Raw genomic sequence first — 27,962 nt, 5'->3', positions numbered from 1 at the left:
CAGTGTTTTTGCCTTCAGGAAAATATCCAAGAGTGGGATGCTGGGTCATACGGTAGCATGTGATGTTCTGAGGAGCCTCCATACTCTTCTCCACAGTGGCTGCTCTTCCCCTCCAGCACCACAGGCTGCACAGCGCTCGCTCTGAACACAAGACCCGGAAAGTTCTCATACATCACTGCCGCTATCAGAAATGCTGTTGTAAGAATTACTCCTCCACTTCCCTTGGGTCCCACCTGGGGCTAAGGTGAAAGTCCAAAGGCTGCATGAATGTGGTTTCTGTGTATGTTGGCCCCCAAGAGTAGGACTGTTTTATTATCCTAAGAATAAAAAGCCAGTGTCCTCCAGCAGTAGAAAATTGCAAATAAAAAGTTTAATTTCAGAAACTGGGTTCACCATTTATAAATACACTAAAACGTAGTCAATGCAAATTCAGATTAATAACAGGTACAGTATTTTAACAAAACGACAACTTTTCTAAAAGGTCACAGGCAAATCAGTGGCTTGTTTCACCCAGAATATTTACCTGGTTTGAAATAAGAAAATGAACCCTTTTCTAGACACTGAGGCAAAAACTTTGAAGACGTATTATTGTTAAAAAAACCTGATGACTGATACTCCATTTTGATGTCCTTGGGATTCTAAAATATCCCATTGATGGCTGAATCTTCCCTATTATCAAAAAGAAAATCTAAACACCTAAGGCTATTCTTACAACTGTATTATAGCAATCTTCTTCCCTGTTAATAAGCCACCTCTTCTAAAAAGGACTGTATACATAATTTGATCAAATTGGGGGTCAGTGCACAAATTTCAAGATAGCTTCATGGTGTAGAGCCACTGAGTCAGAGGCTTGGAGATTCCATCAACAGGATGCTGTAAACGCGTCACGCTGTGCACTAGCTACACAGCAGGCACCACCGGCGCTCACTGTGAATGGCGGGGATGTGTCCGAGCTAACAGCCCACGTGGCACCGAGGGCAAACCCCTGAAACGGCAGTGCTCTCTCCCCTGAACCCTACATGACTGACATTCCGGGATACGTGTGAGTGCAGGCTTGTCTTCGAAAGCCACGTCTCTGTCGTGTAAACAGTCACCTCCCAGAACACTCACCGTCCCCTGAACGTACTTTGGAGCCCGCAGCCAGCAACTGCTCGGTCGGGATGGCTTGAACTCCACCTCCTGTACACAGGTTTTGTCTGACAGCCACAAGAGCAGTTTTGTTGCAAGTAAAGCAATTTTAAACTAAAGTACAGTACCTGATTTGTGGTTTTTACATAATCCAATAAGAAGCCTACTGAATAAAACTGCTTATATCTCCTCCGCCATTCTAGTAAAACAAACTCCTAACCCCCAACTTTTAAACAATTTTACAGTTACTAATGAAAACCTAATCATTGTATTTCATAACTGACAAGACAGGCTGTTTCTACTGGACTTCTTAAAAAACACACACTGTGGTACCTGGCCTGAAGGACTGGGTAAGGCACATGTGGACGTGACGGCGAGGGCCGGGACGGGAACCTCCCGTGGATGTGGACCTGAGCGCCCGGCCTGCTGTCCCGCAGGGCCCCGACCGCAGCGAGCCGCCAGCCCGGGGCCGGTGCTGCTTCTCGTCCGGTGGCTCCACCGTGAGCTTCAATACTGGAAGCATATTAAGGGAAGATTCACTTTCAGAAAAATAAGTTTCTCGAAATGCTCCATCGTGAGCCGGGACTGGCCAAAGCTGCCGTTCTCAGTGGGTGTGCTGAACAGCCTCTCGGAGGGAACGATGCTCGGGGGGCAGCCCAGAAACCGCACGGCCAAGGTGGAGAGGCCCGGCCAGGCCGCCCTCTTCAGGTTCCAGTAGGCGAGCGGGTCACAGCTGTGCTCCAGCACCTCCTCCTCCAGGTACGCGAGCACCATGTCCTCCGGGACCTTCGTCCTCCCTCTGGGCTCGGTCTTCTTCATCTTGGCCATGAGTGACCACAGGCTCTCCTCGCCGGCACAGTCTCGCGGTGGGGAGCCCGGGTCGCATCCGTTGGAGACGGGCGTGGGCTCTGAGGTAGAATTCAGCGTTTCTAGTTCCCTGATCAAGTCCTGCTTGTACTGCTCCGCCTCCTCCTCGGAGAAGAGGGAGGCTTTGTAGCGCGGGTCCAGCAGGGTGGCCAGCACGTACCTGGGGTCGTGGAGGGTGGCGGACAGGCGGCTCACCATGGCCTCCCTGAGGGACTTGAGCATGGTGTCGATGCCCATGGTCTCCTCGAACAGCATCTCCACCCTCCTGTTGAGGATGTGGATCATGGGGATGACCTGGCTGAGCGTGGACTCGTGGGTGCTCATCTCCCGCCTGGCGGCGTCGAAGGGCTTCAGCGCACGGCACACGGACTGCATCACCTCCCACTGGTCGCAGCTGATGAGCTCCCGGAAGTTACACTCGACAGACAGCTCGTTCACCGCCCTCTTCTGCTCGATAAGCCGCTCCAGCATGTGAAACGACGTGTTCCACTTGGACGGGACGTCCTGGAGGAGGTGGTGGGGCGGCAGCTCGTACTCCTTCTGCAGCTCTGCCAGCTTCGCTTTCGCCCGGGGCGACCGGTGGACCCGTTCGCATATTTTCCGTGCGGTGCTGAGTAGGTTCTGGACCATCCTCTGGCTCTTGATGGCCTCGCCGACGATGAGGCTGACCGTGTGACTGAAGCACTGCACGCTCGAGCGGGCCCCCTCGTTCAGCGCCTTCCCTATGCTGGGGCTGTCGGTGACTGTGATGCCCACCTGCAGGCCAGTGGACGTCACCCAGGCCTCCCACCAGCACTCCAGCTGCTTCTGGACGCTGCCGCCGCTGTAGTCGCAGTCGACCTGCGACACGTCCAGCAGCGCCGAGCAGTGGTGGTCCTCGCGGTGCGGTCGGGCCGACGACTCAAAGGTGACCCAGTGGGCGGTGAGGGTCAGGTACTCCCGGGTCTGGCTGCTCATCCAGATTCCAGACGTGAAGTGGACCACACCGCTCTCGGCTTCCTGGAGATGTGACATGATGATGTGTTTCACATTGTCGTACATACCTGGGATGGCCGTCCTGGAGAAGTAGGACGGAGGGGGCAGAGAGTACTGAGGTTTCAAGTATCCGAGCAGCCTGTTGAAGCCAACGTTGTCCACAAACGAGTACGGCTGGAGGTCAAGTGCGATCATTTCAGCAATGAGACTTGTTATTTTTTTGGCAACTGGATGCGAATCATAAAACTTCTCGCTGGTGTCATCGCAGGAGGAGGCGCCTGCCGACTCTGAGCTCAGGGGCCCACGGGCACCAGGAGGGGAGGGTGGCGCCGTCCTGGGGGCGTCGGGCTTCAGCACGCCGCCGTGGAACCTCTGCAGGTGCCTCAGGAGACAGCTGGTGCCCAGGTTGGTCGGCTTCTTGCCTCTGCTGATCGTCCGGCCACAGTGCAAGCACACGACCTTCGTGGGGTCTGCGGAGCAGATAGAAAAGTGATTCCACAACTTGGAGGTCTTTTTGCTGTTGACGGGAAACATAACTTGATTGTTTTTTGTGACCATGGTCGGCAGGTCAGTTAATCTGGAGGAGGAAGTTTCTGCAGAAGCCAAGGTGGCGTATGGCGAATTCGCCAGGCTGGCCCCCAGAAAGCCCTTCTGGTTCCCAACGACCTCCGGGTGGCGCCTGTAGAGATGCCGCATCAAACAGCTCGTGCCCACGTCACCCTTCTTGCCCCGGCTGATGACGCAGCCACAGTGCCTGCACACAGCCTTGAGGCTGTCCGTGGGGGCCAGCGAGAAGTGATGCCAGACTTCCGACTTCAGCCTCCTCATGACCTTCTTGTTCTGCTGGAACACGGCACCGGACTCGAGGGGGCGAGGGCTGGGCGTGTCGCCCGGCTGCTTCTCGGGAGAGGACGCCCATGAGGCCTCACCCACGTCAGAGGAGGAGGACAACGCCCACGCGTCTTCCACCTGCGTGTCTCCGAGGTTCCAGTGTGCTGGCGGGTCTTCCGCCAGCCGGTCGGGGGAGGAGGGCGCAGAGGTGGAGTCCTGCACCGGCTTCCCCGGAGACGAGGACGTGGGGCTGGGCTCTCCGTCAGGCGGTGGCGGGGTGGGCAGCAGGGTTGGGGGTGCAGAGTAGGGGGGCGGCACGCCAGCGCCCCCGCCGTTTTCCCGAAGCACGATGGAGCGGTGTGCCCGCCACATGTGCCTGATGAGGCAGCTGGTGCCCAGGTCCTTCCCGTTCTTCCCCCGGCTGAACTCGTTCATGCAGTGGATGCACACGGCCTTGGAGTTGTCCAGGGGCGACAGGTAGAAGTGCTTCCAGACGGCAGACCTCCTCCTGGACCCGGATGCGCTCCTGGGCAGGGGGAGGTTTTTCTCAGCCCCGTTCTCTGCAGGCTCGTCGCAGTGGAGGCTGGGGGGCTGGGGAGGCGGCCCCGCCAGGACTTCATCCCTGCTGTACCTCTCAGAGACTGACACGTCGGAGGGGGCCTCTTCGGAAGAAACCACAGAGCCAAGTTCCTCTGTCACCTGATGGGGAGACGGGCTCTTAGAGGCCGTTCTGGGGACGAGTTTGCCAGGTGACAGGACAGTGCCCGGGTCTCCGGCATCAGTGGGCGGCGGCGGGAGCTGCGGCAGAGGGGCAGGGAGGGGGGCCGGGGCCGGCGCGCTGCCGTTTTCCTCCACAAGAACGGTGGGGTGCGCCCGCCTCACGTGCCGCATCAGACAGCTGGTGCTCAGGTCCTTCTCGTTCTTGCCCCTGCTGAACTCCTTCATGCAGTACGTACAGATGGCCTTCGTGCTATCCCGGGGTGAGATGAAAAAATGCTTCCAAGCCGGGGACTTCTTCCTGGAGCTGATGCCGCGGCCGGAGAGCAGGCTCTGCGTCACGGCCTCCATGGCCACGCTGTACAGGGTGCTGTTATACTGTGACAATAGGGCCCCGTAGTCGTCCTCGGGGTCAGGAGAGACGCGCCTCCCCGGGGGCTGGCAGCCACAGCTCGCCTCTCTGCCCTCTGCCCGTTCATCCCCGCTGCCAGCCCGTTTCCTGTTCTCCTGCTCATTTCTAAAGTCCATTCTTTCCAAACTGTGATCAGCGATGTGATCGTCATCTTCCTCTTCTATTTTAAAATGTATTTGATCAGAAACAAAATCCCTGCCCGCTTCCGGACGCGTCTCCTGGTGATTCTCCATGACTGACCATAACTATTCTGGCTGCCTCACGATGCTGACCGCCTGCGTTGGTAGAAAACTGATGCAAATGCTCCTTTGTGCCCCCAAATGTACATTATCTTCAGTTCTTTCAGGAGAATCCTATCTTCCGGGATGTTTATGAATATGGCCAATCATAAATCTCACTGAGGAGTAGACCAGGGAACTGGTGAGCACGTCATCAGGGTGCGGACCGCTGCCTTCCAGAAGTTCTACTCTTAAACACTCCACGGTGCAGACACGCGTTCGCGCAGCGGGGACCTGCTTGTCTCAGACGCAGGATCGCCGTCATCTTGGTGGCACAGCGATCCTTCTGCGTTATCTACAGAAGAGGAGATCAAGTCAGACACTGGACTCAGTCACGCTTCAAATCTACACTGTCATGGATATACGAGCCTCGATGTATGCATAGAAAGGAATTCCGTAATGGGAAATTAAAACAGAAAAGTTTGTTCCTTGACTTTTTTTACAAACCAGTTACACAATGAAAATACCCTCTAAGTAGACATAATCCCCCAAGAAGACACACAGATGGCCAAACGGCACGTGAAAGGCTGCTCAACGTCACCAATTGTTAGAGAAACGCAAATCAAACTACAGTGAGGTCCCACCTCCCACCTGTCAGAATGGCCATCATCAAAGAGTCTACAAATAATAAATGCTGGAGAGGGTGTGGGGAAAAGGGAACCCTCCTACACTGTGGGTGGGAATGTAAATTGGTGCAGCCACTATGGAGAACAGTATGGAGGTTCCTTAAAAAGCTAAAAATAGGGCTTCCCTGGTGGTGCAGTCGTTGAGAGTCCGCCTGCCGACGCAGGGGACATGGGTTCGTGCCCCGGTCCGGGAGGATCCCACATGCCGTGGAGCGGCTGGGTCTGTGAGCCATGGCCACTGAGCCTGCGCGTCCGGAACCTGTGCTCCGCGACGGGAGAGGCCACAACAGTGAGAGGCCCGCGTACCACAAAAAAAAAAAAAAAAAAAAAAAAAAAAAGCTAAAAATAGAGTTACCATATGATCCAGCAATCCCACTCCTGTGCATATACCCAGAGAAAACCATAGGTGAAGATACAGGCATCCCAATGTTCATAGCTGCACTATTTACAGTAGCCAAGACATGGAAACAACCTAAATGTCCATTGACAGAAAATGGATAAAGAAGATGTGGTACATATACACAATGGAACATTACTCAGCCATAAAAAAGAATGAAATAATGCCATTGGAGCAACATGGATGGATCTAGAGATGATCATACTAAGTGAAGTCAGAAAGAGAAAGACAAATATCATAAGATATCACTTATATGTGGAATCTAAAAAAATGATACACATGAACTTATTTACAAAACAGAAATCGACTCTCAGACATCGAAAACAAACTTATGGTTACCAAAGGGGAAAGGTAGGGGGGAGGGAAAATCAGGAATTTGGGAGTAACATATACACATTACTATATATCCAAAAAGTGAGAAAAAGATGGTAAAGAGAAAATACTAAGACTTGGTAAGGTCCACCCATCTAATTTTAGCCCTTCTACTTAACAGGTGTGTAAAGGTATCTTATTCCGGCCTTAATTGGCAATCTCCTTAATGACTGATAATGTTGAACATTTTATGTGTGTATTTGCCATTTGCTTCTCTCCGTTGGTGAAGCATCTGTTCACGTGTTTTGCCCACGTTTTCACAGACTGTGTATTTTCTTAGAGTTCTTTACATGCCTGGAAAGAAGCCCTCTATCAGGTATATGATTCCAGTCTGTAGCTTGTCTTTTCATTCTCTTAACAGTATTTTTGGAAAAGAAATGCCCTTAATTTTAGTGAAGTCCAATTTACCAATTTGTTCTTTCATGGACTGTACTTTTGGGGTTGTATCTAAGGAAGATTTTCTCCTGTGTTTTCTAGAAGTTTTATATTTTATACTTAGATCTTTGAAAGATTCAAATTCATTGTTTTGCATATGAATATCTAATTGTTCAAACACCATTTGTTGAAAAGACCATCCTTCTCAACAAAAGGATGCCTTTGAAACTTCGCTGAAAATTAGTTGCATGTGAGTGCCTATGCTCATATGATTTGTCCACGAATGTTGGCAGCAAACTGTTTATGTATATAAACATGATATAAGTGTGTGTGTATATTGAACAAATTGTACCCTTTAAATAAGTGCAGTTTATTGTACGTCAATTACACCCAATGTGAAAAAGTATGAAATATGTATGTACACTGGTCTGTGCCCCCAGTTTCTGACACAGAGCTCCTAAAACCCTTGGCAGTTCCTGAGTGACAGGAACATCTCTTGTTCTAACGAGGTGACTCCTGGATGGAGGCCCATGACCAGAAAGAGCCGCGGCCAGAAACTTGGAACTCTCAGCCACACCCCCACCCCCCAGGATGGGCTGGAGACTGAGTTAATACTGACCACGCCCATGTGATGAAACCACTATAGAATCCCAATGGTCCGGGGGTTAGGGGAACTGCTGGGCTAGTGAACACAACCACGTATCGGGCGGGTGACGCACCCCAACTCCGGGAGGACAGAAGTCCCTGCACTCAGGACCCTCCCAGACCTCGCCCTGTGCATCTTCACATGGCTGTTCACCTGTGTCCCTTATCGTATCCTTTTCGTACAATAAACCAATACACGTCAGTAAGGGTTCCCTGAGTTCTGTGAGCCACCCTAGCACTTTATTGTGGGAACCCAGACTTAAGCCGGTTGGTCAGAAATACAGGGGACAACTGGGGTTGGTGTCTGAATGGGAGCGGTCTTGTGGGACTAGGCCCTGACCTGGGGGATCTGAGGATGACTTCAGCTGGTGGTGTCAGAACTGAACTGAGGGACAGCCAGCTGGTGCTGGAGAACGGCCAGTGTGGACACAAGACCACATATCGGTGGCCAGACGTGAAGCATTCTGGGAGGAGAGCATCAGAGGAAAGAAGACACAGGACACAGCCTACACAACCAACGAAGTTGTATTTTAAGAAAGGCAGGGATTGTCAGGTTGGGTAAAAAACTAAGACGAACTATATGCTGTCTACAAAAAACACGTTAAACATCAAGACACAAATAGGTTCAAAGCAAAAGGACAGAAAAGGTGCGGCACACTAACACCAACCAGGAGCAAGCTGGCGCGCCTAAGTCAGCGCGAGGTGGGGATGCAAGAACAACACAGAAGGATGACAAAGGGGTCAGTTCATCAGACATGCACACAGCTACCAACAGACTTTCCAAATGCATGAAGCAAACCTGACAGACCTAAAGGGAGACTTGACCAAAATTACAGATGGGATTTCACACCCCCATTCAGTAGTTAACTGAACAATTAGACAGAACAGCAGTAAAGATAACGGAAGACTTTAAATCACGATCATCAGCTTGACCTAAATGACATTGATGGAACAGTCCAAACAACAACGGAATATCACTTAAAGGTGGACACAAAACATTCATCAAGACAGACTGTTCTCTGGACAGTAAAGCAAATCTCAATACATTTAGAAGAACTGAAATCAAACGAAGAATGGTCTCTGACAATAAGGGAACAGAATGAGAAATCAACATCAGAATGACATCTGGAAAAATCCTAAATATCTTCAAATAAATAACACTTCTATATTAAGCCGAGGGTTAAAGAAAAAAAATCACAAGGAAAAGTAAAGCAAATTTAATCCCAAAGCAAACAAAGGGAAGGACACAATAAAGAAAAGATTTGAAATCACTGAAATTGGGGGCGTGGGGGAAGAGGCAGGGGAGGAAAAAAAAAAATCAATGAAACCTAACACCGGTTCTTTCGACAGATCAACAAAATTGGCAAACTTCTACAGACTGATTAAAGAAAACAATGGTAAAGACATAAAATTACCTATAGCAGGAACTAAAGAGGGGATTTTTCACCAAAGATCTTACAAATGCAAAAAGATAGTAAGGAAATAGATGAGTGACTTTATGATGGTAAATTCAGCAGCTTAGATGAAACGGGTAAATCCTGGAAAGACACACATTACAAAAACTCACGAAAGAGATAACCTGAACAGCCCTCTATCTCTTTTAAGAGCTGAACTTGTAATTAAAAACCTTCCCTTAAAGAAACTTCCAAGCCAAGATGGCTTCACTGGTGAATTTCACCAAACATTAAAGAAAAAAAACCTGGTGAAACACAAACTCTTCCAGAAAATAGAAGGAACACGTCCCAAGTCTTTTTTATGAGGCAGTATGACCCTGGCTCTAAAGCAAGCAAAGACATTAGAAGACAAGAATCAGATTCATACCCCTATGATCATAGAAAAACCTTAAGAAAATGTAGCAAGTTCTTAAAAATTTAACAAATCAAATTCAGCACATTAAAGATAATACACCGTGAGTAAGAGGGGTTCACCACAAGCATGTCTGGTTTAACCTTCAATGTTCAACCAACAGAATTCACCACATTAATGGAAAAAAGGAGGAAAACCATAGAGTCATGTCATTAGATGCAGAAGAACATTTAACATCATTTCTATTCCTATTCACGACAGAAACTCTCAGCAAGGTAGGAAGAGAGGAGAACTTCCTCAACCTTACGAGGGCTTTTAGGAGCGCTCTACGGTTACCATCACGCTGGGCAGGGAAAGCTCAGGAACGAGGCAAGGACCCCCCACCCCCGCCTCACACTTGCACCCAGTGTCACACTGGGGGTCCAGGCAAGAGGCAGGTCAGGAAGGAAAGGTCACACTGCTTTAGTCACAGAAGACACAGTCCCCTATGTAATAAAGGTTATAAGGCCTCTGTGAGGAAGTGCTGGACCTCAGTATGCTTAGGAAGGTCACAGGCTCAAGGTCACTCTGCCCTGCAGCTCCTTCCCTTACGGCCTCGGTGCCCGGATGTCTTCTCAGTCCTGGGCAGGCTCGTCCTCATTCCTCTCTCCGGGTCTGGGAGAAACCAGCTCTTCTCCCTTCATGGCAAACATTACATCCCCGGTTGACTCTGACTCTCTCTGGAGACGCTCCTGGGGCAAGAGCACGGCGTGACGAGAATGGGAGAGCCAACAGTGACTGTTTACCGTGGGTTCAACCTGCGTTGTCTCACTTAAACCACATGAAAATCTTTCGAGGAAGATTCAGTTTGCGATTTCTCCTTCTACACACGAGGACCCTGAGGTTTAGAGAGGGTGAGAAACACGTCCAGGGCACACGGGTGGAGACAGGCCACTGCTCACATGCAGAAGTGAGTACTGGAAGCCCTGGGGGGCCAGAGCGGTGCACAGAAGACAGGAGTGCAGGAAGAAGAAGAGATGTGGCTGTGAGTGCAGCGACATGGACGGACCTGGAGATGATCACTCTGAGTGAGTGAGAGAGAGACACATACCACGTGAGATCACTTATATGTGGAATCTAAAATACGACACAAGTGCACTTATCTACAAAACAGACTCAGACTTGTGGTTGCCAAGGAGGAGGGCGGGCGGGGGAGGGAAGGATTGGGAGTTTGGGAGTAGCAGGTGCAAACTAGCATCTATAGGATGGATAAACGACAAGGTCCTACTGTACAGCACAGGGAACTCTATTCAGTATGCTGTGATAAACCACAACAGAGAAAAACCAGGAAAAAAAAAAGGCAGTTCAGATCAAAGACTTCAGAGCACAGATTCGAGAGTCCCTACAAACCCCAAGCAAGATTTAAAGAAAAAGAAACAAACAGTGTTAAAAACAAGAGATAAAGCAGATAAAAGTGACCAGGGAGGGAGGCGCACCTGTAAATACCACCGAAATCCAGACTCTGGGAAACTCTACAGGACAAACAACCCAGCTTCTTTAACAAATTATACTTGAATTCTGGTCTGAATTAGCAAACTGTATAAGAACATTTTTTAGACTATGTGGGAAACTTGGATACTGAAGTAACATTCGATATTAAGTAATTCTTCGTTTATCAAGGTATAAAGATACTGTAGATAAAACGTTTCAAAGAATCCCATCTTTTCAAGATACTTACTGAAAACTATCCCAATGAAATATGGTTTCCGGTACCTGCTTTAACATAACTGGGTGGGGGGAGGGACACAGATGAAACAACAGCAGCCCTGAGCTGGTAATTGTTAAAGCCAGGTGATGAGTGCACAGGTCATCACACTAGTATATATTACACCACTTCCATAGGAATTATTTTAAGAAAACATAACTAGACAGACTACTGACCTTTCAAGAGAAGCAACGTAAACCAGGAGACAAAGGAATGCTATCTTCATAGTTGTGGAAAAAATAAAAGCCAAACCAGAATTCAATACTCAGCAAAAACACTCCTGCAGGAATTAATATGAAATAAAAACACCGTCAGACAAATCAAACACAGAATGTGTCACCAGGTGACCTGTACTGAAGCAAATGCAAGAGTGTTCTTCAGGCAGAAATAATCCCACCTGGAAATTCAGTGACGCACAGAAAACGACACGAGTTAACAAAACAGCAATGGTGGGTAAAGAGTGAGGTGCTTGCTGCGCCCGCTGTCACTGCGGTGCCTTTGTTTCTAGGCCCTTTCAATGGAATTAAGTAAAAACCATTAATACACACGTACGCCTACATGCACACGCACAGGTGGATAAAAACCACATGTTCACGCTGACGCCTCCAATTTCAATCCAACATCCCAGGATCACCCGAGCCTCCCCTGTTCCGTATCTGTAACTTCTTTCTCCAATTGCAAGAAATCTGGCTCCCACTAGCCTTAAAAGACTTGCTCATTTGCTCAATCCTTCAATATTCAGAAAGTACTTTCAGAACGCTGACCCATACCACCGAGGAAACACAAGCTTCTGGACAGAAATATCAGTTTATACTTTTTGTCTTGGGGCTTGAGGTATACAAACAAGCACCGTGTCCAAGAGTCTCTCGGGTCAGTTTTTCCTCTTAAGTGTAGTTATTCATGCACTTGAACTTCAGTTAAGTTCACTGTTTCAGTTGGCAATACAGCACAGGACTAAAAGAGCAAACCCACAACCTCATGGATGAGACCAACAAGAAGACAAACCTGACGAGGGATTTCCTTCCCTCCAAAATATAAGCCAACAGGACAAACCAAGAATGTATGCACGGCCCATGCGGTACTAGATCTGTACAGGCGGAAAGAGAAAGCAGCCCTGGGCATGTGGTTACTGATAGTCCCAAAGGAGCCAACAGATACTCACCAGAAGCCCCGAGGACCAAGCTGCTGAGACTGGGAGGGGCTCTCTGCACTCAGCAGAGTGGACGTATGTCAGGGGTCCAGCGTAAGGTCCAAAGAGGCTGGAGAAAAACCACCCAGCCCATGCCTCCTCCAGGACAAAGACCCATTTCAAAGAGGAACTGCTGGGAACAGACTCTAAATTGAGCAGTTCAGGGACAAAAGAAACAGCAAAGGAAGGGTAGAGAAGGAGAACTCTCATGACGCAGGCACTGCTCAGAGTGGTAGGTGAGGACCTCCATGACCCAGTGGCTGCAGGACAGCAAAGGCAGCGCTAGGCAGTGTCAACATCAAACTGTTCACAACCCTGGGGGTTAAGCAAAGGCTTGCAGCAATCCGAGGAGCATTTATTTAAGAAGAACTGTGGGAGCTCGTTAGAACATTTCACTCCCATCCTTCCTTCCCCACAGGAACCACAGGACCACGGGAGCTGTGAGGAACAGCAGCCTTGCAGCCACCAGAGGGGCAGACCTGGCCTGCGGTCCCTCAGAAAGTCCCACTGTCTGCAGCACTGTCACCATGTGACCTTTGTCACAGGTCCCTGGAAAAGCCCTGCTCACAGGGCATGGTAGTTATTTGACCCGATTCAGAGCCTTCAATGGGAAAAGCCCTCTCCCTGGGCTTCTGCTGAAAAGCAAACAGCTGCACTTCTGTAACACCACAGTTGCCTAACCCTGCAACTCCAGCGGGGCAAACAAGAGCCTGGCCGAAGGCTGAGAAGGAAGATGGGGGGGACAGGACGTCTGCAGGGAGCTGTGAAAGGCTCTGACACGTCCCTGCAGCTGTAGAAGAACAAGCCCAGGAGAGACCTGCGGGGCCAGCCCATCTCTCACCTCTGGCTGACCTTGAAGCCCTGTGCAAGGAGAAGGTTAATGCTTGTCCCAACACACACACGCACACGCACATGCACAGGCACAGGCACACGCAGCTCTTGGCAAAGATGGCAAGTGCATCTGTCGGCAGCGTTTAAGGAAATCGTTCAGCTCAGTGGATTTCAGGAAATCACTGACACCAAGCTAACCAGGCAGAGACTGAAGTGTCCAAACACTACAAGGAGTACAGCCTTTTCAGAATTAGTCCAGGAAGGTCACTAAGGGAACAAGCAGGCAAAACCAGAACAAACCCCCAGCAATAACAAATGATGTCCAGTTTTCCACAAAAACAAAAAAGTGACAAGATGCGCAAAAAAAAGAGCAGGGAAGTGTGGCCCACACATGGGGGAAAATGAACCAAGACACTGTTCCTGAGGGTGTCCAGAGGTTGGACTTACTAGACAAAGACTTTAAATCAGCTACTCTAATAAGCTGAAAGAACTAAAGGAAACCACATATAAAGACACTACAGGAAAGTAGGACAATGTCTCCCCAAGTAAGTATCAGTATAGAGAGAAAAATTATGAAAAAGAACCAATTATGAAATTAGAAATTATGGAGCTGAAATGCATAACTGTAATGAAAAATTCACTAGAGGGGCGTGGTAGCCAGCAGAAGAAAGAATCAGCAAACCTGAAGGGAGGCCAACTAGAACAGCAAGACAGAAAGTCAGTGAGGATACAGACGACCTGAACAGTGCTGTTAACCAGCTTGCACTGGCAGATCTACACAGGGCTCCATCCAACAGCAGCACAATACTTATCCTTTTCAACTGCACACAAAACATTCCACAGTACAGACCAGAGGCTGGGCCATAAAACAAATATTAATAAATTTAAAAGAACTGAAATGATACAAACATATCCTTCAACCAGAATGAAGTTAAATTACAAGACAGTAACAGAGGAAAATTTGAAAAATCAATAAACATTTGGAAATAATAACACATTTCTAAATAACCCACAGGTCAAAAAGAAACTACAAGGGAAATTAGGAAGTATTTTCATCTGAATGAAAATAAAAACACAACAAACCAAAATACATGAGATGCAGCTAAATTGGTGCTCAGAGAGAAATTTATAGCTTTAAATACCTATATTAGAAAAGAAGAAAGATCTCAAATCAATAATGTAAACATTCACCTCCAGATAAAAAGAAAACAAAAGCAAACTAGAAAAAGAACAGACCAAACCAAGGTAGGAAAAAGGAAATAATAAAGATTAGAGTGGATGCTAATGGAATAGAAAACAGAAAAGTGATATAGAACTTCAATGAAACTGAAAGTTGGTTCTTTGAAAACACTGACAAAATTGACAAATCCCTAGCTACATTAACCAAGAGAAAAAGAAGACATAGATTGCGAAAACCTGGGAGCATTACCACTGCCTCCTCAGAAACTAAATGAGGGACTTCCCTGCGGTCCAGTGGTTAAGACTTTGTCTTCCAGTGCAGGGGGTGTGGGTTTGATCTCTGGTCAGGGAGATAAGATCCCACATGGCTTACGGCCAAAAAAACCAAAACATGAAACAGAAAGCAATATTGTAACAAATTCAATAAAGACTTTAAAAATGGTCCACATCAAAAAACCTTAAAACAACAAAAAAAAGTAACTAACTGAAATGTAAGACAGGACCATGAACAACTGTCTACCAACAAATTCAACAACTTACATGAAATGGAAAAATTCCTACAAAGTAACAAATTAACTAAAGTGACTCAAGAAGTAACAAAATCAGAATAGACCTATAGCAAGTAAAGACATTGAATTAGTAACTTAAAATTTTCCCATGAAGAAAAATGTAGGCCCAGATGGCCTCACTGGTGAATTTTATCATTTACAGAAGAAATGATATCAATACTCCATAAACTCTTTGAAAGAGGATAGAATACTTTCCAGTTTATTCTAAGAGGTCAGTATCACCTGGGTACCAAAGCCAAAGACATAACAAGAAAACTACAGATATTCCTAGATACACAACGTAAAACATGAAAGTGGAAGCCGCCACCTTTTCAGTAGTAGATAAAGACTGCAGACTAGGAAGCACCATGAGTTAGGACAAGTCATCCTCAGCCACCTCTCCTTCTTGAATGTGAAAAATTAGTATCAGGACTTCCCTGATGGTGCAGGGGTGAAGCATCCGCCTGCCAGTGCAGGGGACATGGGTTCAAGCCCTGGTCCAGGAAGATCCCACATACCGCAGAGCAACTAAGCCCCACGAGCCACAACTACTGAGCCTGCGAGCCACAACTACCGAGCTGTGAGCCACAACTACTGAGCCTGCACTCTAGGGCCCGCAAGCCACAACTACTGAGCCCGTGAGCCACAACTACTGGATCCCGTGCACCTAGAGCCTGTGCTCCACAACAAGAGAAGCCACCATGATGAGTAGCACGTGCACCACAATGAAGAGTAGCCCCTGCTCGCTGCAACAAAGACCCAATGCAGCCAAAAATAAAATATAAATAAATACATTTATTTAAAAAACAAAACAAAACTAGTATCAGATAAAAATGAGTGTGGCAGGCAGAGTAATCGGTCCTCAAAGAAGTGCACGTCCTAATCCTCAGACCTGTGATTGTGTTAGGTTACAAAGCAAAGTAGGATTATTAAAAGGACGCAGATGGAATTAAGGTTACTGATCCAGGATAATAAGAAGACTATCCTGGATTATCTGGGTGGACCCAATGTTACCACAAGGACCTTTAAAAGTGGGAAGAAGAGGCAGAAGAGAGACTTCACAAGGTCAGAGAGATGCAGTGTTGCTGGCTTTGAAGACAGAGGGGGGGGGCCCACATCCAAGGACACAGGCAGCCTCTAGAAAGTGTAAAAGGCAAGGAAGCATTCACTGCTAGAGCCTCCAGAAAGAAAGGCAGCCTGCCAACATCTTGATTTAAGCTCAGTGAGACCCATCTCAGATTTCTGACCTCCAAAGTTATGCTGTTTTCAACCACTCTGTGATAATTTGTTAAAGCAGCACTAGAAAACTAAAACAATAAGCAACAGGAAAGAATTAAGGTCAAATCCTACAAAAGGATAAGAGAAAAAAAATGAAGACCAGAAAAAATCTCTATAGATAATGAAAGCACACTAGAAAAATATAAGCACAAATTACATGAAAACTATAACTTATTTCAAAAGAAGCTAAAGAAATTAAGAAAATAATACAAAAGAACAAAATAAATCAGAATAGAAAAACACTGAAATGAGGTTATGGATCCTAAGAAAATATTACAAATAAAAGTAAAATGTCATTTTACAAATTGCAAATCATGAGGCTAGGAGAGAAGAAGGGGAAAGTTGGAGGGGGAAGAAAGAGAAAGCCCTATCTGTTCAAACAAGAGAACGAAGCCAGCAAAAAGGGTGGGTGGTGGCCGTGGGCTGTGTATACGGCCTCCCTGTAACCTGAAATCTTCAGCAAAATAAACACACACGCTCAAAAACAAAAAGTAAAATGCCATTTTAAGAATAAAGACTAAGTTAGAAGCAACATAAGAACAAATAAACCCCACAGATGATTTCTTAAGATAAACAGAAGAGTTTAGAAAATAAAGTTTTTTAATGAAGAAGAAATGAAGAGCTAAAAAAGACTCAGGAGAAGCTGGCCAATTGAAAACACACGCAAAGAAGATCTAACACATGTATAATCAGAGCATCCCCCACAGAAAAAGGAGGGCACAAAGCAAAAGAAGAGAACACTAAACACTTTGAAATAAAAATTGTAAAACTACGTATATTGAAAGAGCATATCGTAAAGCTGAGAAAATCCATCCTTAACAATTAACATTGAGGTATATTCTAGGAAAACCACTGGACTTAAAAAGAAAAGAAATGCCATTGAGGGGAAAACCAAGGTCACGTACAAGGGAAAGAAAATAAAATTGTCATGAGTTTGACAGCAATGTTTTATGCTATAAGACAACAGAATAACATATTTAAGATATCTGAAGAAAAAATATGTGAGCCAAGCATTTTATATCCAGTCAACCTGGCTTACAAGTATAAGAGACACAGAAAAACTATTATCAACGTGCAAGAATTCAGGAAATATTTTTCCTTGAGTCCTCCCAGAGAAATCTAACAGAGAACGAACCTCAACCAAAAAGTCTAGAGAAACACTGATGAAAGGACCGTGTGAGTGCTCAGTATACACTTCCTCGCAGGACTAAGACCGAGTGAGGGTCTCCGGGAGAGAGCACAGTAGGCAATGGTCACCGTGCTTCCACGTAGAGCCCGAATCACTGCAAAGAGGGATGGGAAGACAATGGGAAGTCTTTGGCAAAAAGTATCAACCTGTTTTCAGTAACGACACAGCCACTGTTACTCGGAGACTGAGGTGTGTACAGTGAAAGTGAAGCAGAGGAGTGACCAGCAATAGCACAAGACTCTCACCTCCCATGTCCTTGAGAACCGGCATCCTCAGACAGAGACAGAGACCCAGGGCAAGAAAGGTCAAATGCACATCCTACAGTCGGTGAGCAGAACACCTACCCCAGCTCTGCTCACTGCAAAGACCTAAAAACAGTGACCAACCCAATGGGAATGAGCTTACCTGACATCCAGACTATAGTTGTGAAACATCATTTCCCATTAAAGAAGACCAGGGCTTTTGAAGGAATGGCTGATTGCAGGTCTTGGGAAGGAAGAATACAAAATGAGCCTAGAATATTCTGGCACACCAGAGAGCAAGGAACCTCTGAGAGAGGACGAGAATTGTGTCAGAAGGATCTAGGTGCCAACTTGTAAGGGCTCCCACTGTCCAAAAAAATGAGATAATTTGAACGTAAATAAGGACCGTCATAATAATGCATTAAAGCACATCAAATATGTTAAATCTATGAGTGCATATCACCGAAATAAAATGCTCAATTGGTCACCTTTGGAGGATGATGGGAAACTTGATAAAGAAGCAAGAGTTTTTCTTCAGTTTCCTACATAAACTACAGCACCAGATAACCACGGAGGAGCTAAGGACAGGGTCCTCTTACTCCAAGCCCAGCTCGTGAACAAAGACGCAGTAACTGAGCCGGAACGTCCCTGTCCCATAACTTTTACTGATTAATGCCTGCAGGTCTGTGCATCGCTGGCTGCCAACAGCAAAGAGTGCGAGAGCCTCACACACGAGGTCCTTCCTAAGGGAGCATCACAGCAGCCAGGAAGGAGGCTGAACCTCATCAGGCCTTAGATCCACCACCAATTTAAAGGAAATCAGGCAAGAGCAGGCAAACACATTAAACCACACCTTAGGCCGTGGCTGGCAAAATCCAGACTGAGAAACACGAGTGCAGCCACCTGGCTTCTTCCACACCAAACTCCCACGGGAGGAGGGGGTGCCCTGTAGGTAAGGGACTGAAACGTCGCGTGAAAAACAGGCAACACTTAACTACTGCTTAAAGACGTGCAATCCCGTCATAAAACTACGAAGAAAGGGAAGTATCTGGCATCAAAGGGAGGGATGTGGCTGGGATAGGGCACGTGGAAGGATGCCAGGGAGGGCAGAATTTTCTCTCTTGACCCAAGGGATGGTTACAAAAGTGTCCACCTTATCAAAATCCATCAAGCTATTAATTTATGCAGTTTGTCTCTGTGCCATACTTTATTTTTATCTTAGGCTGTGTCGGGTCTTAGTTGCAGCACGCGTGATCTTTGTTGAGGTATGCAGGATCTTTTCCGTTGCGACGCACAGGCTTCTCTCTAGTTGTGGTGTGCGGGTTTTCTCATCTCCAGTTGTGGCGCGCATGCTCCAGGGTGCGTGGGCTCTATAGTCTGCGGCACGCAGGCTCTCTAGTTGAGGCGCACGAGCTCAGTAGTTGCCCCGTGGCATGTCAGATCTTAGTTCCCTGACCAGGGATCGAACCTGAGTCCCCTGCATTGTAAGGTGGATTCTTTACCACTGGACCATCAGGAAAGTCCCCCTGTGCTATACTTTAAGATAAAAAGGTTTAAAAAAAAAAAAAAAAGGTTTTTAAAAACCTCATGAGGGGCTTCCCTGGTGGTGCAGTGGTTAAGAATCCACCTGCCAATGCAGGAGACACGGGTTTGAGCCCTGGTCCGGAAAGATCCCACATGCTGTGGAGCAACAAAGCCCGTGTGCCACAACTACTGAGCCTGCGCTCTAGAGCCCGCGAGCCGCAACTACTGAGCCTGCACGCCTAGAGCCCGTGCTCTGCAACAAGAGAAGCCACCGTAACGAGAAGCCCATGCACCGCAACGAAGAGTAGCCCCCGCTCACCACAAGTAGAGAAAGCCCGTGTGCAGCAACGAAGACCCAACGCAGCCAAAATAAATAAATATATAAAATAAAATATTTTTTCCAACTTTAAAAAAACACACACACAAAAAAACACCTCATGAAACTATCGTGACACAGGCAAGGACCATCCCAGCAGGAGGGAGGCCCCACCCCACTGTCCTCGGCACAGATGGGAGGGTCAGGCGGGCCTGGGGTGTAAACGCACCTACACATGTGAACGTGCATCTGGAACGTGGTCATCAGGAGAGACTTTCACCTTCTATTTTATGTATTTCTCTACTACTGGGCTAGTTTTGTACATATTATTTCAAAATCATAGATAACAATGATGTTTCTTTTTCTTTTTGGCCACACCGCACAGCATGGGGGATCTTAGTTCCCTGACCAGGGGTGGAACCAGGGCCCCCTGCATTGGAAGCATGCAGTCTTAACCACTGGACTGCCAGGGAAGTCCCTGTTGTTTCTATTTTAGGAAAAATGCTGTCATTTGCTCTAGCAGCTTACTACTAAAGAAAATAATTTTTCTACTATTTTAGCACCAAAGTTTTAAAAAGACAAAAAAGCACGTTAGCTTTAGTTTTCCAACCACAAAAGGATTATGTTGCTGAGGCATTGTTGATAATTTTCTATGTGTGTGAATAACAATTTGGTTTTTGTCACCTGTCCTAAAACTTTGGAGGCTACTCTGGCCTTGAAAGGCGAGGGCTACCTATTCACCATGCGTCTGGACGGCATCTGGAACCAGCCTTTCCGTGGTTCTGCTTTTGTTCTCCAGCAAATCAGATTTAGTCTAAAATAAAATCAATCAGCATGAGTATTAAATAGGGCAATCAATGACAATAAGGGAAATGGTCCTTCTAGAACAAATCCCATCAGTTTCCTTGTTGTGGGTGCTGCCCGCAGCCCCTGGCCCCCAGGGCGAAGGGTGCCCCGTCTCACTCAGCCCCACTTATCTCTTGATAGCTAGAGGACCGCTCTGAAGCACCGAGGAGATTGAGAAAATACAGGTACACTTGAACAGTGAGCACGGCGATCCTAAATTATGAGCAGAGACTGGAGGGAGAGGATGATGAGGGGTAGAAAGGAGGCATCCAAAACCCACATTTTCTGAAATTCACTTTACATTTTTTAGTTTCAAAGCCGAAAACACCTAAAAGTAGAGGTAGCTAATCAGAGGATCCTTTCCATGGGCTAGTTACAAATATATGCGTGTGTGCTTATTTTTGCAGGATAAAGCAGAAATAAAAACGGTTGCTGGGCTTCCCTGGCGGCGCAGTGGTTGGGAGTCCGCCTGCCGATGCAGGGGACACGGGCTCGTGCCCCAGTCCGGGAGGATCCCACATGCCGCGGAGCGGCTGGGCCCGTGAGCCATGGCCGCTGAGCCTGCGTGTCTGGAGCCTGTGCTCCGCAACGGGAGAGGCCACAACAGTGAGAGGCCCGCGTACCGCAAAAAAAAAAAAAAAGTTGCCTATAGGGGCTTCCCTGGTGGCGCAGTGGTTAAGAATCCTCCTGCCAATGCAGGGGACACAGGTTCGAGCCCTGGCCCGGGAAGATCCCATATGCCACAGAGCAACTAAGCCCGTGTGCCACAACTACTGAGCCTGAGCTCTAAAGCCCACGAGCCACAGCTACTGAGCCCGTGTATCACAACTACTGAAGCCCGCACGCCTAGAGCCCGTGCTCCGCAACAAGAGAAGCCACCGCAATGAGAAGCCTGCGCACCGCCAACGAAGAGTAGCCCCCGTTCGCCACAACTAGAGAAAGCCCGCGTGCAGCAGCAAAGACCTAATGCAGCCAAAAATAAATTAATTAATAAAAAAAAGAAAAGAAAAAGACATTTTTTAAAAATCAAAGAAATTAAGTAAAACTATATAATTTTAAATCTGCATTGAAAATATAACTCTTGATGTTGTAAAAATACATTTCCTAGCTCTGTGCACCAGACCAACACTTAAAGCTGCAATAATACCCAAAGACAACAAACAGATCGAATACCTAGATCTTGGTTTCTAAATACCTTCTGCACTAAAGGGAACCAAAGTGCTCTGCAGAAAGAGCTGACTGCAGCTCTGGCAAAGGAACGGAAGGTGGCGGAAGGGAAGTGCTGCCAGGATGATGCCAAAGCAGCACCCGGAGCCGGCTTCGCCGGGGCTCCCGACGGGTGAGTCACAACCATCTGAACACCAGAGAAACAGAACCAGAGGACTTTAATAGATTACAATGTAATGAATAAATGAAAACCTGTTAGTCGGCACTGATACTCAAAGAAGAAAAAGGACAAACAAAAACATTTGCCACAATGCAGGTGAATATTACAGCCACTGCTCCCCAGAAAGAGGTGATACAAGGAGAGAATTCAGCACTTTTCCTGTCTTCCTTGAATGTAACGGGCAAGGGAAACACAGATGAAATACAGAAAGAAAGAACAACAGCCCTAGAAAGTGGGCGTCAGTCCCAAAAGGACAGCCTCTGAGGGCGGCAAACAGGAAGCCCGGCACCACCCGCGTGAAGACATGCAGGTCCCCGGCTGGTGGCGTCCGAGGATGGGAAGCAGCTGTGGACACCGAGGGCTGACTATAACTTATCCTTGGATTTCTGACTATGCGGAGGGTGGCGCCCCCAACCGCCGGCCGTGTTGTTCAAGGGTCAACTGTAAACGACAAAGAAGGAAAATGGCAAACAAACCCAGAACATGGGACATTCGCGAGACAGCTGGCCTAGTCTCTTCAAAAAGTCAGTGTCACGGAAAAAAAAGGGGGCGGGTTATTGTTCCAGAAAAAAAGTCTAAAGAGACAGACTCAGTGCAGTGACCTGGACTAGATTCTGGTTTGGAACAAACAAGCTAATAAACACAAGTAGGGAAATCGGACTGCGGCTTGGCCACTGAATGTGATGAGGGATTATCGTTCATTTCCTTCACAGCTGGACTGCTGGTGAGAGAGAAGAACATCCCTTTGCCTTTTCTTCTTTTTTGGGGGGCCACGCTCTGCGGCACGCGGGAGCTTAGTTCCCTGACCAGGGACTGAACCCAGGCCACGGCAATGCAAGTGCTGAAGCGCCAAGACCTAACCACTGGACCGCCAGGGAATTCCTCCCTTTGCCTTTCCTTAGAACAAAAGGACACTTAGAGGTGAAGTGCTGTGACATCTGCAATCTCCTTAGAGAAGGTCTGGAAGCACCAGACAGGCGGAGGCGGCAGCCACGGCAGTGCCACGGCAACGTCGCGACACGTGCTCCATCTTGGGGCAGGTCGGAGAGCACCACGGACTGTTCTTCCAACTCTCCACAGCACAGCCTTTAAAACACAGAAGTGTATCTGCTTTCAGCTCAAAGTCCACGTGCTCCCCAAGAGCTGCAAGTACACCGAGGGCATCAGCGCCGCCGCCGGCACCCCTGCCTGGCTCGCCCTTGGACGTGGTAGTCTTTCCACCAAGGCTATAAATTAAGATCTGGTCCACGTCTGAGTAACTGTAGCACCTTCTGAGGGTGGAGAGCCATGACTCACATATTCCAGGGGTGGCAACAGCGTCAACTGCCTCCCATGCAGAAGTACCAGCACCCACTCACATGGAGAAGCCACCCCCCAGGCCTGGCCGAGCTGAGGCGGAGGACCCAGACCAGAGCCAGAGCCCACCGCAGAGAGGCGAACTCAGAGACCTAGAACCGGAGCCACTTCCACGAGATATGGCCAGAAAACCTGATAAGGCCACCCTGGAAACAAAGCACATTCCAGAGGAGGCAAACAGACTCCGTTCGGGGCGGCTGGTCCCTGTTCTACCCCTGAAACGTTCTGGGTCACAGACCAGGGCTATCTGGGTTGTTCCGCTCTGTCTTTTTGAGGGTCCCTTTACCCAATACCAGCACCTTTTCCCCGGCGTACAGGGCAGTCCCACCAGTGACAGGTTTGAAATTGCTGCCGTGGCTGGAAGCTGCTGGAAGAGTGTTTGGAGTCCTTTTACTTCCAAGATGGGGCACATGGCCTGCGGCAGAGTAACCGGAGCTCTCACCAAACAGCACACAGCTCCCTCCGCTGCTGTCTCTGTGGCACGAGAGCCACAAGGTAAGGCTCAGTTAGCCGTGGCCTTGGATGAAAACGCAGTCCCTTGGTTTACATCTGTGGGGGCGGGGTGCAGGCACACAGACCAAAGAGCCATCACACAGAGCACCCGGCGGGTCAGCAGGGCACACCCCAGCCCAGCCCAGCATCAGTGGTTTCTACGACACAGACTTTGCGGGGGGGGGGGGGGGGGGGGGGGGAAGGGCGGGGCCCGGCGGTTGGAAGGCCTTCACCTGAATGCGAGCAGAAACCAAGCACAGCGGGCACCTGATCAAGGCTGGGAAGGGGGCTTTACGACAGGACATGGGCTCAAACGGAGGGGCCAACCTCTCCCACAGCAGTGGAGGCCCTGCTGCTTCTTACTCAGGGCCTCCACTCCATCACCCCCAGACCCTGCAGGGCGGGGCTCAGAGGTCCTCTCCCGCTAAAAGAGGTCTTCCTGGAGCACGCTTCTCACACTGCCATCACCCCCGCCCTCGCCTGCCCGTGCTCCTCCTGGAGCTCCCTTCTCTGGTTGGAGTCCATCCCACCATCACTACGTTAAGTTCTCCAATGGCAGGGCCTTCTTGTAAAAGCCACCGTTGCCCCCAGCAGGTAGGACAGGGCCAGGTGCAGAGTAGAGAGGTGAGAAAACCTCATGCAGAGTCCAGCACCTCTGTCTCTCCTGGTCCCCTCTACCTCAGAAATAGGGGGCGTGAGAAGAAAAGACTTTATTTTATTCCTAACAACGCCTTCCAGGATTTGAACTACCAAAAGCACACATCAAACAATTAGCTAGGAAGTGATGTGAACTATTCCAGAATGATGCAAAGTCAGGCAATGACAAGTAGGGTGAGGGAGAAGGGCAGGAGAGACAGGGCTGTGGAAAGGGCTGAGCACCTGGAAGGTGACTGACAAGAAATCCGCTGTCACCCAGACACTGAAGGGAGGGCTGACCGAGAGGCTGCAGGACAGTCGGGGCTAGAGGCAAACTGTGCCTTTTGATGCAGCTAAATTCATCCAACACAAAACGTACATACGAACGATGCTTCCTACAGCTTATGTCAAGTACTGAGATGTAAACAGCACCTTAAATATCAAACAGTAACTAGAAGAATAACAGTCGCTGTCTCTCAGTCGCAAGCCTTGTGCAGAGAAGCTCAGAAGGAAACACAATGCTGGTGAGGGAGAGTCACGGGGGCCCCCAACCAACCATCAGAAGCTCCTCACTGTGCCCCAGAGTCGCTCACCTGCCCCCCTCCCCTCGCCAGGCAGACCTCACACTGAAGGAGGAGATCAGACCAGAGTTCAGATGATGAAGGAGCGGAAGCCAGGCAAAGAGAAACACACACACAGAGGGAAGGACAGCACTGACCGCCGTCACCGCTCTTCATGCCGCAACAGCTCCACTGCCCGGTGCTGGCCACGCTCCAAACTCCTCGCCAGACAGGGATCTGAAATATAGGTACACACGTTTCCTTTGCTACGTAAATTCCGCATCGGCTCCTTCGCGCAAACACAGAATTCAATCGGTGACCCTAAAAATTCACTTAAAACCTTTCCCCATGCGTCAGGAACATTCTCTGCACAGCTTGAGTTACTCACAAACCTCCTCCTCTGTGCGGTGACACTGAAAAACAGGGCAGAGTTTTCATGTCCAAAACCATCGGGAATTAGCCAGAACAGTGGAGGAGGAAGGGGTGTCAAGCAAACACCTGTGACGTGAACGCAAGTCTGAGCTTTCTTCCAAGATAGGAGATTACCTTCTTGAAGAGTCACAGACTTTCTCTTAAGTTTTCTAGATCTTTTCCTGAGAAAATGTAAATCATGATGAGCAGATATGATCTGTTTAAGGATTACAGGAAGTGTGCATCCCTGCACAGACAGCCCATTGGAAAACCCTGAGTACACGGTTTCCTCTCACAAGATAACTTTGTATGGAAATTAATTCATAATTGAAATTTGGCTTATTCAGAGCACTTTCTAAAAACTCCAACTAAATCCTTCATCGTCTCCTAATTTTATCACCATGATATAGAGAAAACCTCAAAAATTAATATAAAAAGTCACAAGGTTGCGCCATTATCATACTGGTGCGTGACCACACTCGTCTCATGAAAACCTAAAGTGGCTTCTTCAAAACTATGGACTTGATCTTAAAGCTGGAAGAAAAAAAAAAACCTATGGACTGATCTGATCAGAGTTAACTTCAAAGCAAAGAACTTCCCTTTTTTAGGAATATGAGAATGCCAACAGAAGTTTCTCCTGACGGCTCAGCTTGGCAGGGACTTGCTTCCAGAGAGGTGCATGTATTTGTCTACTGAAATTCACCCAAAATACAAGGAGAGTCAAGGGGGCTGGCAATTCTCTTAAGTAACAGGGATGGTGTGGGTCACAGAAAAAACACAAAAGAAGATACACAAATGACTCCACCTTTACTTCGGTCTAGAAAAACAACCGCAATTGGAAAAAACACTTGAAATTATGCTTTGCAATTTGATTCATATTTTCACTACTTAAACTTGGATGGTCCTACCCAGAAACACGTACAATAGCTAAAAAGCATCAGAAGCATGTAGTAATAAGGAAGGTCTCATCTGCTTCCTAAGACAAACGTAAATAAGGCCCCTGGGTGCCTCTTCCTGGAAGTGCACTGAAAATAAAATACTGTATCTAGAGGAAAATCCTAAAAACGTAACTTGTAAGGCGATTCGCTGTAGTGGCGGAGGGCAAAGGACTTCAGGAAAGACGCCCAAAGAGCACCTGTCTGCTGCTGCGCGGAGCCGCCCGGCCGCCGTCCGGCGCCCCCCACCCCAGCACCGGGCTTCCCCCACGACTGCGGCGCCCGGTCCCGCCCCGCGCGCACAGGCGCCCGCGTGGTCAGCGCGTAAACTTCACACCGGCCGGGCACTTCTGCCCCCGCGTTCTCCCGAGTCCCTGGGCCCGTGCTCCGTCTATCCCATCCCCGCGGCTGCGGCCGGGCCGGGTGTCCGCACCAACTTTCCACCACTTCAGGTGTTTCCTCCACCAAACCCTGCAGCCCGGAACACGCGCCCCGGGTGCGACCGTCCGCGGGCCCACCGCGCGCCAGCTGTCAGCCGGGCCGGGGGCGCGGGCCCGGCGCTCGGGCACCGTGGTCGAGTCGAGCGGCCCGGGCGGGGTCCCGGCGACGGGAGGCCGCGCCCCCGCCCCCCAACCCCCGGCCCGGCTCAGGCGACATCGCGGCGACCCCGGCCGCGGCCGCGGCCCCGGCCCGGCTCCCCGACCCCCGCGACCTCCGGCCCCCAGCCGGACTCCCGGCCCCGACCCCCGCGACCCCGGCCCCGGCCCGACGACGCGCCAGGACGGCCGGGCCCGGGTCGCGAGCTCGCGGCTGAGGCAGAGTCGGCGCCGGCCGCGCACTCACCGCGGGCGCCGGGCGTGGGGCGGCTCCCGCCCGGCTGCGGACGACGGCCGCGCAGGCGGACTCACTCCCATTCATTAGCCGCGGCTTTGTCTGCCCCCGCGCCCCTCCCGCCGCCGCCGCCACCACCGCCCGCCCGCCCGCGACGCTGCCGGACGCTGCACCCCTCCCAGGGCCCCGCGCGGCGCGGGGCGGGGAAGGGGGCGGGACCAGCGCGCGCAGGCGCAGTGCCCATATGCCCGTCCCTCCCTGGGGCCCGGCCGGTCCGGCCGCTCCAGGGGCCGAGGCGGTGCTGACGGGGCAGGCGCAGTCCCGCCGCTCGAGGGGCCGACGTGCTGCTGACTGCGCAGGCGCAGTCCCGCCCCCGGCCGGTGCGGGTCAACCACGCAGGCGCAATCCCATCCCCCGGCCCTTGCGGGCCGACCGCGCAGGCGCAGTTCCAGCGCGCCGGGCCCCGCCCCCGGGTCAGGCCAGCCGGGCGGCTGCGGGTTTGGAGTCGTCGGCGGGTTGGGTTGCTGCGGTGTTGCTGGTAGCTCGGCCGTTGGCGGCGGACCGGACGCATACGTGCCGGGGCGCCGAGGGCTGCGGCGTGACGGGCGCCCGGTTCTGCCTGCAGGTGCGCGCAGGTGCCGGCAGGTGCGCGGGGCGCGACCCCCAGAGCGGCCGGCCGCGGAGCCTCGGGAGGTGAGAGGGCGGGGAGCCCACCTGTGCGGGAGCCCTGAGCTCGGCTTACCCCGGAACAGCGCCGCGCGTCCTTCACGCAGAGGGGCTCCGAAGGGCTCTGCGCGACGTGCTGGGTGCACTTAAGCCCTTAAGTCTAAGGCGATAAGGTGCTGCCATGCGCGGCCTCGTTCGCCGGAGAACAGGGATTAAAACTTAACCCCTGTGGGGGCCGGGTGAACAGAGCCCTTTCCTCTGAAGTGGCCGGCGCCGGAGGGGCCTCGGGCCGGCGGGCAGGGGCTTCCGAGCAGCCGCTCGGGAGAGGCCCAGCGCAGCAGGTGCTGAACACACGGAACTCGGGCTCGCTTTC

General features: G+C 49.8%; 1 protein-coding gene across 2 annotated transcripts; it reads right to left on the bottom strand.

The window, feature by feature from the left end:
- Nucleotides 1–83: 83 nt before the first annotated feature.
- ZBED4 (zinc finger BED-type containing 4) lies at nucleotides 84–27,024 on the bottom strand. 2 transcript variants are annotated; one of them, XM_060025844.1, is made up of 3 exons: nucleotides 26,936–27,024; nucleotides 24,905–24,983; nucleotides 84–5,503 (listed from the first exon to the last, which is right to left on the bottom strand). In XM_060025844.1, the coding sequence occupies exon 3, from the start codon at nucleotides 5,161–5,163 to the stop codon at nucleotides 1,636–1,638; it is 3,528 nt and encodes a 1,175-aa protein (XP_059881827.1). In that variant the 5' UTR covers nucleotides 5,164–5,503; nucleotides 24,905–24,983; nucleotides 26,936–27,024; the 3' UTR covers nucleotides 84–1,635. The 2 variants fall into 2 exon arrangements, with proteins under 2 accessions (XP_059881827.1, XP_059881828.1); XM_060025845.1 differs by lacking the exons at nucleotides 24,905–24,983; nucleotides 26,936–27,024 and adding an exon at nucleotides 17,793–17,958.
- Between the last annotated feature and the right edge of the window lie 938 nt (nucleotides 27,025–27,962).

The sequence above is a fragment of the Delphinus delphis genome, chromosome 11, assembly GCF_949987515.2.
Source record: "Delphinus delphis chromosome 11, mDelDel1.2, whole genome shotgun sequence".
NCBI lineage: Eukaryota > Metazoa > Chordata > Mammalia > Artiodactyla > Delphinidae > Delphinus > Delphinus delphis.
This window is presented reverse-complemented; position numbering and strand designations above follow the sequence as displayed.